Below are 18,566 nucleotides of genomic sequence, written 5' to 3'. Positions count from 1 at the left end.
GAGATGAGACTGTAAAAGACAAATCACTAACCTCTGCTCACAGCTACCTGCTCACAGCAAACGCCCACCAAAGCCTGGGCACGGGCGCCAGGCTGCAGTCTTAAAAGCCAACCATTAACTACTGGGAAAAATATCGGTGACTAGGGTCTTCAGTTTCAAGACTGACCGTTCCCAGGGAGTTAACAGTGGCCTTACTTTAGAAAGGAGAAACACCCAGCATCCGTGATGTGGAAAATCTTGCTATCAGCAACAGCGCCAGTGCCTCTGTTTCCTCTAGTAGCTGCTCCCGGGGAAGGACGACGAGTATTAGCAGTCAGTCACTGGCATGTCATTATTTTTTGGAGGGGTGTGGGGGAAGGTGGCTAGTAGCAAGGGCATGTGAACCCACCTACTGTAGTGGGTGCAGGAAAAGAAGGCCTCTTTCCCCTCCTCTCTTTGCTTCTGCTCTAGACTATCTACTAGGAGCCAGAAAGGCCAGTGGATGGCAAAGAGTGGACAGTCCTGTCTGCAAGCTCACCGTGAAAGCCTTCCTGGGTGCACATCAGCTATGAGGACAAAAACCACCAAGGCCATTCTCTTCCTCCCCTCTCCCTGGTCCTCCCTTACCCTTGCATCACTTCCTCCCCCAGTGAGAGTGACAGTGAGCATGAGAGAGAACAGACACTTCGTTCATTTCCTAAGCACCACATCTTGGTAGCAGGAGTTTCCCCTGTTTTTGTTTCACAAAAAACAGAGGTTTGAAACTCCCACCAGGTTGCAGGTCACAATCACTTCGGAGTGGTCTTCACAGTTAAGATGGGCACACATTTCAGAAGGCAGCCTCCGGGCCTCCCTCTCTTTGCACACTCACACTCACACACACTCTCACGCCGTGGGACCGTTGTTCAGCCACGGGGCCTGGCTGGCTCAGGTCAGGTACTGCACCACAAGGAACATGACCACACAGGTGAGCAGCATCCCACCGATCATGAAGTACTTGTCCTGGAAAGCTCGCTTCTCGATGAGCCGCATCACTGTGTTGGACAAGCCGAGCATATTGGCAATGTCGAGGAGCTTCTTCTGGGTCCCCTGGGACAGACAAGAAGAGGAAGAAACAAAGATCAACTCCTTCTACCAAGGATGGGTGAATGTCATCATGAGATGGGGCTTTACCAACAGACAGTCTCTTGGTCATGCCTAAAGCATACAAGCAGCAGCAGCCACCAGAAACAGATCACGCTCCTACGGCCAAATGACTTTTGGTCAAGGTTGTAGAGCAAAGCAAGGGGGAAAGGAAAGTCTTCCACAAATGTGCTGGAACAAATGGTGTATAATGAGTATCACATGTATGTATCATATACACACACATACATATATGTCTGTACATAATACATATGTGTTAAAAAAGACCTTTGATTCATATTATACATAAAAATGAATTCGTTCATAGAATTAAACAAAAACGCTAAAACTATAATAAAGCTTCTAGAAGAAAACAGAAGAATGCCCCCAAACTGGAAACAATCCAGGTGTATATCAACCAGAGGATGGGTTAACAGTGTGTGTTCTGTGCACAACGGGATACTGCTGGGCAATAAAAAGGGCCTGATTGCACCATGTAGCAATATGAATGAGCCTGGAAAACGTTCCTGAGAGGAAGAAGTCACACACAAAATCGTCATGTGAATACATTTACATTAAGTTCAATAACAGTCAAAACTAATAAATGGTGAAATCAATCAGAACAGTGGCTGCCTGGGGCAGGCGGAAGGAGCAGGGGTAGACTGACTGGGAAAGGGCACAAGGGATCTTTCGGGGTGGTGAAAACGGTCTCTGCCTTGACAGCAGTGTGAGTTACAAAGACGGATGTGTGTATTTGTCAAAATTCAATGATCTGTACAAATAAGATCTGTATACCTCACCGTATGCACATTATACCTCCATAAAAAAAAGTTTTAAATTAGAATATTTTATATTGAAAAAAAGGCAACATCAAAAAACTTCTCTCTGCTCCCTGGCTCTAAAATGCTTGCTCTCAGCCTGTGTACTCTGTAGAGTAGAAACCGCAGGGATTCTGCTGAGTACAACATATGGGTCTGTGTCCACGTTATAAGAGAGTTTGAAGGGGGCAAGATGGAACCACAGAATCACAACTGGCAGACACCAACCCAAGGACCTACAACTCCTTATATGAATGTCACCACCCACCACCCAAAACAAAAGGGTATTTTATTCCTAAACCAACAGCCCAAACCACCCAGGCCACCCTTCCTCTCTGCTTTCTAATTTTCATTTTTAAGCACATTCAATTTCGTATGAAGTAACAAATATAAATGAAAGCTGGGCAGACCCCGACTTAACTTACACATATCACCAACTGCATCTGTAGGACGGCATCTAACCTAGTGTCCTGCAACCATTTTCTAAGTGAACACAGTAACGAGCAACTGAGAGAAGATGCAAGAGAGGTGAGAACACAAGGCATCACGGACAGGAGTTCAAGACCCACGCTCTGCCCAGACAATGATATACAAGCCTCACGGAGAGAGATCTCTCAGGTCAAACTTTATCTCTGCCAGAGACCAGAGACATGTTTTTCCCACAACAATGGTGGTATAAACTAGACTGTCACTAAAGACTCCGCTTAGCTCTGAAAGAGCAGATTATTTCATCACTCTGTGAAGTTCAAGTACCAAGCTTCGAAAATCACTTGAAAATTAACATTAATTTCAAAAATGTTATTCATTTTCCACCCCAAATCACGGCCCGGTTCCTTCACGCTCCCTCCTATGTTCCTTTTAAATGGTTTGGGCAGAAACTTCCCTGACAGAAGTGGGGTAGGAGGCAGGTGGAGGGAACCAAGAGGCAAAAGACAGGTATAGTAGGCGTGCAGAGGAAACGGAATTAGAAACCTCTCATTCCAGCCCCTGACTGCCCACCAGACTTCCCGGCGCTTCACCTCTGGGGGCAGTGTTGGGGCAGAAGTTGCTTGGACTCCTCAGTGACACGACTTCGGGAAGAAGCTGACATGTGCTTTAACAATAAGCTCTGACCCGCAGCGGGTCAACTTGAGTGTGACATGGTGAGCCTCGTCCTAAAAGGGTTTTACTGTTTTTCTGAGATATGGGAAGGAGGCCAGCAGTTTTCTAAAGAAAGGGAGGATTAACCATCATGTATCAGTTTAGATTACTGCAGGTGGCTGTTCTGAAAGGGGGGCACCCATGGAGCTGTCAGAGACCACGCTTCCAAACCATTTGAAGCGCTGCGGCCATCAGCAAGAGATAAGTGTTACTTGCAGCTCGCCTGACCTTCTCCTGGGTAAAGGTGGCAGGCGCTGCTCAGAAATGTACAGAAGTCCCATGGAGCTGACAGGCTCAACACGGTCCAACAAAAACTAAGATAAAGCTCACGCTTCCGAGTGACTGCTTCTCACAGCTCAGTGGCTGGGAGGGCTTCGTCCACTGGGGACCACACCCTGATAACAGACACAGCCCACACCCCATTATCCATCAGGGTTGACACAGGAAAAGGGCTGAGGCTGAAACATCACGACTGACATCAGAGGCTGTGTAATGTTTCTGTAAACCACTCCCAGGGGTTTTGAGTCTCAGCCAATGGGGCAGGGCTTCTAGGAATACCTGTTGCTAAAGAGAGAGTGAAGAGTCACTGGGGATCACCAGCCTGTGCTCTAGAAGGCACCCACTGCTAGTCAACCAAGGCAGCCCTAAGACCCCCTTTAGTTGCTGCAGTACAGAGGTCTCGGCTATAAGGCCGTCCACCGGTGGGCGCGGGGTGGGTTGGGGGCGCCACACAGGAAAACCGAAAGAGAGCGAGAGGCCAAGTACAGCTGCGTCTTCCTTCTTGCGAGAGCGGATTCTGTAACAGAATTTCCCAGTCCATTACTGCTTCCTCTCATAGCAGCAGTCACTTTACATTAAGTTCAGGAAATGGAAAAAGACCTGGATACCAAGAGATGCCACATTATGGTTCATTGCAAACACAAGAAACACCTACTGGCAAAGGGAATCTGGCTCCTTTTGGACTCATAATAATTCAATTCCAACAGAAAGGAACCCAAACTCAAAGGCTCTATCACAGTATCACAATTTAGGGGTATGCGATCAAAAGGTAAACGCAGGTCCCACACTTTTGGATAAAGCCAAAACAAAAGCCCTTCTCCCTGTCCCCCAAGAGGGCCCCCACCTTCATGGTCAGTCTCTGGGCCCTCAGTCCCTCCAGAATACTGTGCCCGCCTCCAATGAGGTCATCCATGCCGTGGTGAATTTTCTGGAGGGAGGAGTTGAACTGCAGTGATTCATCCATTGGTATGGTGGTGTCGGAGTCCTGTGAAAGAAATGCAGGCGCTTGGTTACTCTGCTTGCTGGTCAGCTCCAGGGGCCCCACCACATCTGACCGCTCTGCCTCCTGGCCAAGGTCACGCGGGAAAAACAGCCAGAGGGAATGGTGCGAGAATCAGAGGAACTTAACAGAGAAGAAAAAGCAAAGATCTGGGGTGGCCTCTGTTCACTCAGAGGAAAAGGAATTCTCAGACTTATCACTCTGCAAGTGGGTTCCACCACACAAGTCTTGTTCATCCCTGCCTCCATATCATTCCCCCAACTTAGGAAAAACTCTATTCTTCTAAGACCTTGCTGGGCTTCTCCTAAAGGCTTTCTCTGACTCCTTGCTAACTAGCTTATTCCAAATGTTCCTTTACTTGGCTTTCCCTCAGTGCAGTGTTAAAGGTTTGCTTTTGTCCTCCGGCTATTTTATCTACAGCTTATCCCTCCAATTAGACAGACTGACTAAGGAGAGAAGAGACTGTTTTCTATTAAAGGCCTAACGGTGTTGAGGATGGGTCTATCCACCTGAGCAGGGAAGAAAAGTCTATAAAGAAACGAAGGGAGAAAAAACTAATACTGATCAAGTGCTTTCCACTCTGCATGCTCTTTACCCTAAGCTCACTTAATCCTCACTCTACCGTTACACAGTAGTTATGATATTATCCCTGTTTTAGATGAAGAAACGGAAACCCAGAGAGGTGGAATGACTTGTTCAAGAGTACACAGAGCTGGTAAGACGTCCAGCAGGGCACGAATCCCAGTGCTGGGTGCAGAGCCTGCCCTCTTAACCATCCTGTAGGGAGAAAAGCAAGACCAATCCCAGGGCTCCACTTTTACACAGCAAGTGGGAAGGACACAGAAGCAGGGCACGACCAGCCACAGCACTGTCTTCTCTCCCACCTCCTGACCATTACAAACTCTTCTGCCAAGCGGTGCCACTTTTATCACTTTCCATCATCACGAAGAGCTTAAAGCACCTTTTGTTGGCTGCTCAAGTTCACAATCATTTCTCATTCAGGTATACGTCCCCCTACCCTAACACGGGAGTTTCTCAGAGGTAGGAGTCATGGTTTTTAATTTACACACGCTTTACTCTCGGTACCTTAAATAGCATTCTGCATAAGCTGATGCTCTGTGGGTCAAGACTCCAGTGTTTGAATCAATTAGAGACTTCTTTTCATTTATCTGACAAATATCTATTGAATGCCTTTTATATACAAATCTTTCTTACCCTCCCATCTGAAAAGGTACAGCTGATGGGCTGTTATCTCTCAGAAAAATGTATTATACCTCCCAATCGTAGAAAGACCAGGAAGAAGTTCATTCGGCCAATCAGTTTTTATTAAGGGCCCAGTGTATGCACAGCATCACACTAGGCTGGTAAGAAACAAAATAATTCTGAGCCATCATCCATGGCCTAAAAAGGCTGGAATAACCAATGCCACCACCTTTTCGTGTGTTGTACAGTTCTCTACTCTTTTGAAAGGCAGCTCTGCTTACCATTATACCACCAACACATGTTCATTGAACTTCTGAAGTGTTAATCACGGTTACCTGACTGCTTGTGCTAGAGAAACCAAACTACATAGGCACATTCTGAAGCACCTGGGGACATTATTCCATGTGTGGACACTGCAAAGAGAGTTAAACGTCTGCAAAGCGGGAGCTGATCTGAATTCTGATGATAGGCTTAGAAAGCTAAGATCTCTTTAGAAAATGAAACTCTCTGTCAAAACAAACAAGCAACTCTCCCCCCCACACACCAAGACCCACCTAATTTGGTGGAATACATTATGCAGGACACGACAAAGGCCAGTATGTTCTACAGCCATGTGTGGGAAATGATCCTCTTGAGACCAAAGGACACGGACAAGGGTGTTCTAAGAAATCCAACGTGCAAACCAAGAGGCCACTTTCAAACAGGCTCGAGTCAAGCAATCCCGCTAAAATGAAATATCTGTTAACAAATCCCTCCAAACTGCCGCTCAGACTAGGGGCAAAAACATTTTAATGCATCTGACACTGGAACCACACACACACCCCCCACACGCACACACCACAACCCGCCCCCCCAATGGCAACTGCCTGAAGGCAGCTTTGAAACGCTGCCCTCACTGCAAACAGCCTAAGTTCTAATCATCTGTCTCGATCTGATCAGGAAAACATTTCCACCATGTGAATGTCCACCTCTCTGCATCGGACCAGTCAAACCAGGTAATTTTCACCTCTGCTCGTTCCCTCAATTTAACTGCTTCCTCTTCAGGTTTTCGTGACAGAGAAAGAGACTCCCTGCTTAGGTCTAGTCTCTGTGGCAACGCACAAAGTCTGCCGTCACTTCCGGTTGCTCTCCTCCTGTCCGATCAGTCTGCTTCAGACACCCCCTAAAAGACCGCCACTCAGAGCCCCGAGCTGCAGCTCCCACAACCTGTCGAGTTCCCGCAGATCCCACCCAGGAGCCTGGCTTACATTAGTGGTGAAGGTGCGGGACAGAAGCTCTTCTCGCTGTCTTTCCTGCTGCTCCTTTGCGTATCGCTGATGCTGGAAGTTTCGGAGAGCAGTCTGCAGGTGCTGGACATCATACTTTAACTGGTCGACACGACTAGAATTGACAGAGAGATTAAATTCCAGGAGTCCAGAGCAGCAGTGATTGGAGGTAGCCAGGCTTTGTCTTCAGGAAAAAAGACATTTCCTTACTTCCCCCTACACCACTCCATGCCATCCATCCCCCACAAATAATCTGATTTTGATCAATGATGTTGAAAGTAAAGAAGGAGCTTGTGGTTAGCACAGGGTGGTAGCACATGAGATTCCAGCAGCTTTACTTAAATATCTGCTGGTCTCTGATTCTGGATGCATGACAGGGAACAGGTGACAGGAAGCAGGTTTGACGACCTCTTCCTGACCTTCTAGGGGTTATATCACTCTCCTGGAAGAAGCCCAAGGGCATCTTTGGAGTAAAGCATCAATGAAGTTTCATAAAACTTTTGGGAGCAGGGGCTGGGGTCGAGATGGTGAGGGTGATTTCATTTTAATTTCATGGGGGTGTATCAAACATTAGATCAGTATTTCATTATAAATACACTGAGTGGAGTGATTAAGAGCAAGATATTTCCACCCAAGAATGTAGTGGGAACCAAAGAGCAGACCGAAACTCCCCGGTAGCATGAGGTTTCATGTGGCCACGGGTCTGGTCAGAAAAGCAGTGCTGGGGCAAAATTTCTAAATGACACCAACGAGAAGAGGAGACATGAGGCTTCCGAGCCGCTAACCTGACAGGCTCTTTATTAAAAAAATTGAAGTATAGTTGATATACAATATGATATAAGTTACAGGTATACAATATGGTGATTCACAAGTTTTAAAGGTTATACTCCATTCACAGTTATCATAAAACATTGGCTCTATTCCCCGTGTTATACAACACAGGCTTTTTACTCCGACGGGGCACCAATCAAACAGAATTGTGCTCTTTATGGGACTTTATCTTTTCATAGTCTCAGTTTTTCAATGTATAAATGGTATTTTCAGAATATGTGATGGCCTCCCCTGGGAGAAAGGCCTGCTGTGATAGGCCTGGGGTGTCAGAGTACTCACAGTTTGGCATTCTGTCTTTTGTTAGGAGGCTCCTTGCTGGACAAGATCTCCAGACGCTCTAGATGGCTGAATACCTGGTCTATGCTTGCTTGGATTTCGTTTTCTACTACTGTATAAAAGAGAAAAAAGAATAATTACTGGAAAAATAATAAATACAGTCATTTACCTTATCCCTTTCGATAAACAGTCAAAATGACCTCTTTTCCATTTCTAATCATGTACCAACGAGATTGCTGGGAAGGCAAACAGAATCAAAGAATAACTGCTGGAAGAATAATAGTAACAGTGAACTTAAATTGGAAGAAATCAAACGTATCTTTTTTCTATATCAAATGAACTCAAAAATATGTATTTCAAAAGGAGAAAAATGCATACACTAATGATGATGGGGAAAAAATTCAAATTATAGTAAGTGACTGTAAACGTTTCAAAAAATATATATATATATATAGCTGTTAATGCCATAACAACGCCAATTTTTTAAAAAGCTGAAGATACATCTGTAGAAATAAATTTCCTGCCTTTAGAAAATAAAATGAACATTTAAAGATTGTCCAAATAAATATTTTAAGCAAAATGTAATATTTTCTGATGCAAAGTGAGGCCTCTTTTCATTTGAGATTATTTTCAGATATGGGTTATAAATATCTCGTAGAAAGACTGCCAACTGAACTCCCCACAGAACATAATGAGGTTAAAAAAAAAAAAAAAGCTCAAAGGGAAAGATTTAGTATGTAAAACATAGAGAAGAGTTCCCTTAAGAATGGGCAGACTGATGTTGGAGTCCCCAGAATAGACCGAATATCAACAGGAAAGAATCCACAGAGGTAACGATATGATAAATACAGTCATTTACCTTATCCCTTTCGATAAACAGTCAAAATGACCACTTTTCCATTTCTAATCATGTACCAACGAGATTGCTGGGAAGGCAAACAAAGTGAACGGACAGAAGCAGCTGAACTGTGCAGAAGAAGGCGTCCAGACTGCCTCCTGCCCGAAACAGAAACGACAGCAGAGACAGAAATGTCACCTTCCTAGGGGAGCCCACAGCTAACGAGCACGGCTCAGAACAAGGTGCGGCACAGGACCAAGAGACCAGGTGCTTTCGGAGCTGCAGAAAGTGGACGTGAGAAAACAGGAGAAATGGGCACGGCGCCAGCCAGGAGTGAGAGGAGGGGACCGCATCTGCAGTGGGTGGGGGATCAGCAATGCCTGTGTGACCGACTCAGAAAAATGACCTTTTCTTTCAACAGAGAAGAAACGAAAACACAGAAAGCAGCACTCTTCTAAAAGGAAATCACGGTGTGGGAACTAAACCAATTAATACTGCTCATCGTTTCTGAATAATCTGCCTAAAAAGCCACAGTTCTCGGCTCAGAAGAAATGGCCAATTCCAGTTAAACATCTCTGAATTTTTATGGACCACATTCCTCTACAGACTAGGTAATGAGATTAAGACAGATGGAGGAAAGGACTTCCATTCCCATAGGGCCATGTCAGGTTGAGTGGAGGGGTAATGGGGGATAAGACTTGTGGGATTCCAAAGGGCACAATCAGGGAAATCAGTGACTTTGCCATAGGGTTTTTCTGTCCACCCTAACAACAGAACTCATTCCACGCTGAATCATTAAGCCCCTGAGGCAGAAACGCAGTCAGGAAACCCAGCCCATTAGCACCGTGTCATCAGAGAAAGGACTCTGGTCTCCATAGTTAATTACTCACAGTGCAGAGACTGCTTGTCGGCTGTCTCCAGGCGTCCCATGTGAGACTGGATCTCGTGGACCTGCCTATCAAAGGAAGAGGGAGGAAATGAGTGAGACAGGAGTAATCAACAGCGCTTCGGTCAGGAAAGACAAATTTTCTAATGCCAACGTCTAACTGATTTAAATTGACAGTATCGCTGAACTGTAAAATTTGTATGTGGCACTTCAGGTCACATGTTTTGGCACGGCTTCTAATATTTTAACATTAATATTAATAATAATACTGACAGGCAGCATTTAGTGAGTGCTTACTGCATCTGACACATTCTGCAAAGTCAATAACCCTATGAGGAAAGTACTATTATCATCCTCATTTTGTAAATAAGACAACCGAAGCCCAGAAAGGTTATGTAACTTGTTCAAGGTCACACACCAAGTGATAAACCTCGATCTGGACGCAGCCAATCCCACTCTCTGTTCTTTGACCCAATGTGCTGAGCACTGGTCTGTACTAGGGAGAGTCAAAGGGCAAGAGAGATATAATCCTTGTCCTTGAGAAACAGTGTAATTAGGAAGGACAGGCCAGACAGACATGTAAAGTCCCAAGAAGATTTAAGAGAACACTAACACACAGAAGTGTAAACAAAAAGAAAGCTGAGGAGCTACGCGCAGCAGTGGCTCCTCAAAGGCAATGAACAGAAGAGTGAGCTGGGAAAGCTTTGTGGGTGACGGGAGTTCTCAACAGCATTTTGAAGAAGACAGACGTGATCTGGTGAAGGAAGATGCGGAGAAAATGACATGCAAAAAGGCCTGCAAGGCACATCACGTGCGTTACCAGCAAGCTGGCCTGCCTGAGGGTTGGGGTCAGAGGGAAGAAGGGGATGAGGGATTAGCTGGAGGAAACCATTAGAGGAAGGCCCTGAAAGATACGGATCTCCTGTTTGGTCAATATCTTTCCCTGGCAATATGAGGAGACTGTCATCTCACTTGGCAACGCCAACACTGCACCCAGAACCTCTGGCATGGTCCCGGACATCAGGCCCCAGAGCATCTTTTGGAGGCTCCCCGGGGGTTGGGCAAGGTCACCTACCCGCTGAGCCCTTCCGAGCCGTCCTCTGTGATCAGTCCTGGGGATACTGTTTATCCTACTCCAACAACCGCCTCCTGGTGCCTCTGGTCTCTCCACGTGAGAGCCACATGAGAGGGACCTGTGAGCTCTTCCATCATCACCAACCCTTGAGGGAAAGGTCAGCAACCATCCTCCACCGTGAGCACCACAAACTGTGACCCCAAATTTACCAATGTGAGCCAGGAGCCCAAATTTCATTTGAACTTGCCTCTAGTCTTTTCCAGGGTGTCCCTGTGGCCTCTAAACATGACCCATGGCCCCAGAAGCAAGAGCAGCTCTCTAACGGCTCTCAGAGCGCTCCTGGGCAAGACCCATGGTCCTGAGAGGCACCAGGAAATCACTCCTAGAACCTGCTACTTCAGGAAGGCAAGTCTGGATGCTTCAGAATGGAGGCATGTGGAGATATGGAGGCAGAGGTAGAAAGGCAGCTTGAAGAAACCAACATCTGGATCAGGGCAACTGTGAAAACAGCCAGAGAGGACTGGATGGCAATGCTGAGATGGAAAAGAGAACTAGGACTTCCCTGAAGGCCTGGATGTGGGCAGTGAGGTAACTTCTAATGGCAGTGGGAAAAGAATGGACTACAATAAGTGCTGATGGCTCAGCTCGTTATCCACATGGAAAAAAGACACCTCATGTAATAGTACACAAAGATAAACTCAAGATGGTTTAAAGCCTAAATGTAAAAAGTGAGGCTTTAGAACTTTCCGAAGAAAATATAGGCATGCATATTATGACTTCAGGTTAAAGAAGGATTTCTTAAACAAGACAAAAACCAAAACTACCCCCAAAACCCCACAAACCACAAAAGAAAAGACTGATAGATCTGGCTACATTAAAACAAAACCCTTTTTACACCAAAGGCACAATTTACAAAAAAAAAAGACAGGCAGAGACTGGAAGATACCTGCAGCAGGGAACAAGGGAATAGTATTCAGAATGTATAAGGAACTGCTACAAATCAATAGGAAAAGTCAAACAAAGCAGCTTTTAAAATGGGCAAAGGGCAACTGACAGAAAAGGAAACCCAAATGGCCAATAAATATATGAAGAGACTCTCTTCTAGTAATCAGGAAAATGCAAATTAAAAACAATGACATCATGGTGGTGCAGTGGTTAAGAATTCACCTGTCAATGCGGGGGACACGGGTTCGAGCCCTGGTCCAGGAAGATCCCACATGCCACAGAGCAGCTAAGCCCATGTGCCACAACTACTGAAGCCCGCACTCTGCAACAAGAAAAGCCACTGCAATGAGAAACCCGTGCACCACAACAAAGAGTAGCTCTCGCGCAACTAGAGAAAAGCTCACGCGCAGCAACAAAGACCCAACACCATCAAAAATAAACAAAATAAATAAATTTATTTTAAAAAATAATAAACAATGACATCATATTTCTCCCATTAGATTGACAAATATTTTAAACTTTAAAGATGAGGGACTCATAGCAGGCAAAACCATGGTCCCCATGGGCCCTAATGGTTTCCTCCAGCTAATCCCTCATCCCCCAAGGGATCCTGGGAAGACTTCCAGGTTCCACCAAAGGACTGCCTTTGGCTCTGTGTTTTGCTCAGTGTTTTTTAAAAATCAACGTTTGAGGGCTTCCCTGGTGGCGCAGTGGTTGAGAGTCTGCCTGCCAACGCAGGGGACACGGGTTCGGGCCCTAGTCTGGGAGGATCCCACATGCCTCGGAGCAGCTGGGCCCGTGAGCCACAGCTACTGAGCCTGCGCGTCTGGAGCCTGTGCTCCGCAACAAGAGAGGCCATGACAGTGAGAGGCTCGCGCACCACGATGAAGAGTGGCCCCCACACGCCACAACTAGAGAAAGCCCTCGCACAGAAACAAAGACCCAACACAGCCAAAAATTAATTAATTAATTAATTAACTTTTAAAAATCAACGTTTGATTATGAAATTTGCACATGATTCTGTGCTCTAGTGAGTGCTTAGGATATTGTACCACAAAACAAATATTAACATTTTTCATTTAGGCTAAAGTAGTAAGATGAATTTGTCAGGGATAAAACACATTTTGTGTAAAACAGATAGCTAGTGGGAAGCAGTCACATAGCACAAGGAGATCAGCTCGGAGGTTTGTGACCACCTAGAGGGGTGGGATAGGGAGGGTGGGAGGGAGGGAGACGCAAGAGGGAGGAGATATGGGAACATATGTACATGTATAAGTGATTCACTTTGTTATACAGCAGAAACTAACACATCACTGTAAAGCAATTATACTCCAATAAAGATGTTAAAGAAAAAACCCCACACATTTTGACTTGAGGTTAAAAAAAAAGTCAAATGCACAATACAGACTGGCATTCAACTTTGGGAGCCATCTGCTAAAGGAACCCTACCAATTAAAGGTTTCTCCCAATGGAAGATGAACAGGACGGCTGGAAAAGAGTTTAGAAGTCAAGTTATGAAGAGGAATGGTCAAAAGAGCTAGTAGTGATAATGACCCTCTGAGAAAAGAAAAGAAAAAACTAAACTAAAATGGGGCAGCTGGGGCTCTTCAAGTAGCTGGAGATGACATACAGAAAGAGGAGTGGGCTTGTTCTCTGTTTCTGCTCCTTAAGGGAGACCCAGAACCAAAAGGTACAAATTTCAAGATGACAGATTTCAGCTCAACCCCAGGAAAAATGAGAACAATTACAAACTCTCTCTTCAAGAACAGGGGGAAAAAACGAGCTCCGGCATGTTTAAACACAGAGTACGTGAACTACCTTGAGTTTATAAAGGATCTTCCCAACCAAAGTGAGTTGGAATGGAAGATCCTGCCAGTCACTTTCAATTCCGAAATTCTACGATGACAGCAGGAGAGATGATGCCCATACCCACAAAACCCTATAACCACTCTTCAGCTGGCTTTTTACTGTTTTCTAAGCTACAATGGATAAACTTTAAATTGCAGGGAAACGTTACTGACTTTTTCCATCCAATCTCTATTTGCTATGAATGAACTGAAAACATTAGAGCCAATAAAGCGATACAATCTCTACATGTCATGCCCGAGAGGAAATAAATGCAAAACAACAAAGCAAGCATGAATGGCATAGTGGGAACTGCCGTGCCGAGTGGCAGATCTGTTTTATACTGAACTGGGAATTCGGACACACATTTGAAGCCAATACGGAACAGCTGCTACACAAGCATGACTTGGGAGTGTGGACACTAGAAATCAGAAGTCCTAGCCCTGCCTAGCATGGGGTCCGTGGTGGGCTTGGGTGAAAACATAACCAAGCAGAGACCTAGTAGCAAATAAGCAAGGGTCACTGTTGCTGATTAAAAAAAAAAAAAAAAAAAAAAAAAAGTCTGTAGAAGATCTAGGAAGAATTTTAAAACAGAACTGTTTTTTAAAAGTCCATGGAACTACCCCACCCCCATCATATACACCCACTCTGCACCCATGCTGCCTCTGACCAACCTGAGCAGGAAACAGGGTTTTGGAGTAAAAAGATCTGAGATGACGTTCTAGTGCCACTGTGCAGTAGCTGAGGGACACTGAACAAGTCATTTAATTCCTTGGTGCCTCGGTGTTCTCAACTGTAAAACCGGGTACTGATAATCGTAATTATTTAAAGCGTAGATCCAAATGCAATATGGAACTGCTGTGTAACCCATACAGCACCATACAGAAGTTTGTTGTTTTTACTCAGCTTTGCTTAAAAGTAGTGGGAACCATCTGGGCATTTTCACTCACCCACTTTGCCTCTACTATATTTAGCCTCTCATCAGAAGGGAAAATCAAAAAAAGGAAAAGCTGGTTTTGAGATAAGGTAGCAGTCTTTAAACCCAGCTGTTCATCAAAATCACCTGGAGAGCTTGTTAAAAATAGAGCTTCTTGTGCTCCAAACCTATTGAATCAGAATCTCTAGTGATAATAAGGTCCAGGGCACTGAATGATCCTGGACAAATATGGGCACCTTTCCAAGCACTGGGATCTCAAAAATAGAAGCCTGGCTATTAGCTCCTCTATAAAGTTCATCCTAACACAGTATTATTTAAGTGCAAAATGTTTAACCTGTTTTTCATCTTTTTTTCTTTTCATTCATTGTTCAGGTAGTTCAGGCGTTTTCAAGATACACACTTTAAAATGTTGATCTAATTTCAATGTACTTTCAGGGACGTGGCAAGAGATAACTACAAATTGGGTTCAAAGTTCCAGTAAAATTAATACTTTCAGTTACTGTTGTGTCAGTTCAGCTGCAATCACTAATTTCTGCCACTGCAAAAGTTAACTGCTGATGCGCACAGGATTCTGTGTGTTTCCTGTTAAAGACACTCAATCACCAGTATTATGGAGCTGAAAGGAGCCTTACAGTTTAATCAGCCCCAAACCTTCATTTCACAGATGAGGAAAACAAGGTGAAGAGGTCTAGAACCAGAATCCGCAGTCCTGGTTCAGTCCTTGAGGGGAAAGGAGGCAGATCAGAATATACTGCAGCATGAAACAAGGTAAACTCCCTAAGGGCAGGGCTGTACAGTTAGCACTGGGAATGGTGCCTGACACAAAGCAGGTGCTAAATAAATGAATGAATGAACCACTGCATAGTAGAAGGCCTAGCAGTGGTTGGCCAGATCTTGCCCTTTGTCTGTTTTTGTAAATAAAGTTTTATTGGAATACAGTCACATCCATTTGTTTACATATTGTCTTACAGCTGCTTGCCCACTATAATAGCAGAGTTGAACAGCTGCTACAGAGACCGTACGGCCTGTAAGGCCTGAAATATTTACTATCTGGCTCTTGACAGAAAGAGTTGGCAAGCTCTGCTATAGACTCTAAGGGTCTCCAGAGTTTGAGGGTAAATCACTGGAGGCCTGCAGAGGTAAGCAGTTCATCTACACTCCACAAATCTTGTTTGGGACACCGTTGAGTATTGCTCCTCTAAGTTTACATAGAATTGAGCTTCCTAGTTTACTATGTGATCAGCTACCTGCTGCAATGATAACAGGTAGTCTGAGACTCTGTGAACAAAATTATTCTTAAAAATAAACTGGGTCGCGGCCTCCTTAGCAACATCCTTTAACCAAATTAACTAACCAGATGAGACTGTACATCACAGATCAACTTCAAAGCACTACTCAGTCCATTGAGCCTTATTATTATAAAAGATCTGCCCTTTCTTAATAACATGAGCATAATTTCCTGTTTCATTCCTTTTCCAACTGACTCTCAGATCTAGTTTTTAAAGTTCCTTCCTACAATTATTATATGAGAATAGGGCTCCCCAGTGTAAGACCAATTCTGTCATTTCAATACTATTACAAAGTAGGCTCTACATTTTCACCCACCCAAATCAAACACTTAATCAATAAAGTAAAAAGAAAGAAAAGTAGAAAATGAAACAGTAACTTAATGAAACATAAACTTAGAAAATGAAACAATAACTGGATCATCTTCCTCTTATTCTAATGCTCCAAAGTATTGCTTTTGTTGTGAATTCATTAGAGAGGTGGGTCCCCATTTTCTTTCTTTCCCAGGCCCTGGAGGTGTGATTTTAAGTGTTTTCATCAGCACAAAACTACAGCATATATTTGAAAGTTGTTAGAATAGGATAGGTATAGGCATACACTCCAAAAAAATTGAAAACAGAGACTCAAACAGATATTTGTACACCAATGTTCTCAGCAGTATTATTGACAACAGCCAGAAGGTGGAAACAACCCAAGTGTCCATCAATAGATGAATGGATAACGAAACGTGGTGTGTGTGTGTGCGTGTGTGTATCCACAAAAGAATATTATTTGGCCATAAAAAGGAACGATGTTCTGATACACACTATGACATACATGAACCTTGGAAACATTACGCTAAGTGAAATAAGCCAAATATTATATTATTCAACTTATATGAGATATACAGAATTGGCAAATTCAGAAACAGAAAGCAGAACAGGTTACCAGGGGCTTGGGGAAGAATGGGGAGGTACTGCTTAACGGGTACATGAGTTTCTGACTGGGATAATGAAAAAGTTCTTGAAATGGATAATGTTGATGGACACTGTGAATGTACTTAATGTCACTGAACTGTACACTTAGAAATGATTATAGGGACTTCGCTGGTGGTGCAGCGGTTAAGAATCCGCCTGCCAATGCAGGGGACATGGGTTTGAGCCTTGGTTGGGGAAGATCCCACATGCTGCGGAACAACTAAGCCCATGTGCCACAACTACTGAGCCTGTGCTCTAGAGCCCCCGAGCCACAACTACTGAGCCCGTGTGCCACAACTACTGAAGCCCACACACCTAAAGCCCGGGCTCCGCAACAAAAAGAAGCCACCGCAAGAAGCCCGCACACCACAACGAAGAGTAGCCCCACTCACCACAACTAGAGAAAGCCCGTGTGCAGCAACAAGGACCCAATGCAGCCATACATACATACATAAATAAATAAAATATAAAAAAGAAATGATTATAATTTTAAATGGTAAACTAAATGATACTGGTAACAATTAAAAATTAAATGGTTAACTTTAAAATGGTAAATTTTTACGTTAATGCATGTCTGACCACAATGAAAGATAAATCATCCCCCCAAATACGATAGGTATGATCTTATTTCCATATTCAATTACACATTTCAGCAAGTTCCAAAAATGCAGGACAATATGAATAAAGGACACTACCAAGGAATTTAAGTTATGAGAAGCTAAACCAAAATTCAATTTCCTTAAAGGTAACCTGTAACCAGATATGAATAACAAGTACCGTATAATACTGAATGCTAGCTGACCAATTTCTTTGTATTATAAAAATACAGTCTTTAGCATAAACCAAAATCAGAATAAAAGAAAAAAATCACAGTGTAGAAGCAACAAGTTTTGAGTCAATAAAGAGTAGGGACTAACATCATTTAGCAGCTGTGAGCTATTAATTAAACTTTTTCTGACGACCTTATCCCAGTGATGGATCCTTCTAAATTACTTAAGGAGATCCTGCTGGTACTGCTCATTTACCTTCCACCTCACTGTGCCACACATTAGACCTTTTTTCGTACACGTCCTGACTCTCCAACTAGTAAACTCCTCTGTGCCGGGGCCCTGAGTCCGCACCAGCTCTACCAAATCGGACCACAGAGTTGGCAGGTGCTGGACAAAGTGCGACTTCCCCTTCACCTAGTCTACCCAGCGGGCAGTCATGGCCTCCAAGGTCCCCGGAGGCATTCGGCCCAATGTCCTCGGGCACCAGGTCGGACCCTCCGGCCTCCGCTACCTGGGCATCCCGCCAAAGACTGAGCACTTCCGAGCTGCTCCCCCCTGAAGCGCCCGGACGGAAGGACTCGGCCTCCATACCGGCGGACGCCCGAGGCCCCAGCCAGGGGGCAGGCCTCGCCCAGCCTGGCTTTGCCCCAGCCCGTGCCCGACTCGTCCCTCACTTGTGCGTTTGCTGGTACAGCGGCTCCATGTTGCCGGCCCCACCGGGTCCCGCGCTGGCTTCCACAGAACACGTACTCACAGCCCCACTTCCGGCTTCCGGCTTCCGGTCTCAGGACCCTCCCTTCCCTGCTGGCTAGGGCTGCCCCGACGCGCGCCCTACTGGTGGTGACTGCGAGAAAGGAGAAGGGAAACGAGTAAAGGGGCCTGGAGAAGAAGGCTAAGTGTAGTCAGAGGTTCTGCCTCAGATGGGGGACGAGGAAGCCTAGGTTTTGGCCGGAGGCCGTCTCCAGCATTGAGTCAGGCATTGGTAAGGGCAGTCGCAAGGTACCGACGTGGGGTCCTCAGAGCAAGTTTGGAGACCAGAGGACAGCAGTTCATCTTTGCGGGAGGAAGTGTGGGAAGGTTCCTGCTTGGCTTCGCTTCAAACTGTTTGTTGTGG

The 18,566-nt window shown here is 44.9% G+C and overlaps 1 protein-coding gene across 4 annotated transcripts; it reads right to left on the bottom strand.

The window, feature by feature from the left end:
- Positions 1–906: 906 nt before the first annotated feature.
- Positions 907–18,155, bottom strand: GOSR2 (golgi SNAP receptor complex member 2). Of its 4 annotated transcripts, none has more exons than XM_065897369.1 (6): positions 18,127–18,155; positions 9,642–9,706; positions 7,917–8,025; positions 6,789–6,921; positions 4,183–4,323; positions 907–1,068 (listed from the first exon to the last, which is right to left on the bottom strand). In XM_065897369.1, the coding sequence occupies exons 1-6, from the start codon at positions 18,153–18,155 to the stop codon at positions 907–909; spliced, it is 639 nt and encodes a 212-aa protein (XP_065753441.1). The 4 variants fall into 4 exon arrangements, with proteins under 4 accessions (XP_065753441.1, XP_065753442.1, XP_065753443.1 ...); XM_065897370.1 differs by having other exon boundaries at positions 7,917–8,022; XM_065897371.1 differs by lacking the exon at positions 4,183–4,323.
- Positions 18,156–18,566: the final 411 nt, after the last annotated feature.

This window comes from Phocoena phocoena, chromosome 19 (genome assembly GCF_963924675.1).
Source record: "Phocoena phocoena chromosome 19, mPhoPho1.1, whole genome shotgun sequence".
In the NCBI taxonomy this organism is placed as follows: Eukaryota; Metazoa; Chordata; class Mammalia; order Artiodactyla; family Phocoenidae; genus Phocoena; species Phocoena phocoena.
This window is presented reverse-complemented; position numbering and strand designations above follow the sequence as displayed.

Coding starts and splice junctions, on each gene's coding strand:
- GOSR2 (XM_065897369.1), bottom strand. CDS start 18,155: ATGGAGCCGCTGTACCAGCAAACGCACAA. Junction 4,324..6,788: donor CCCGCACCTTCACCACTAAT/GTAAGCCAGGCT, acceptor TTTCTTTCACAG/GACTCCGACACCACCATACC. Junction 1,069..4,182: donor CCCAGAGACTGACCATGAAG/GTGGGGGCCCTC, acceptor TGTCTGTCCCAG/GGGACCCAGAAGAAGCTCCT.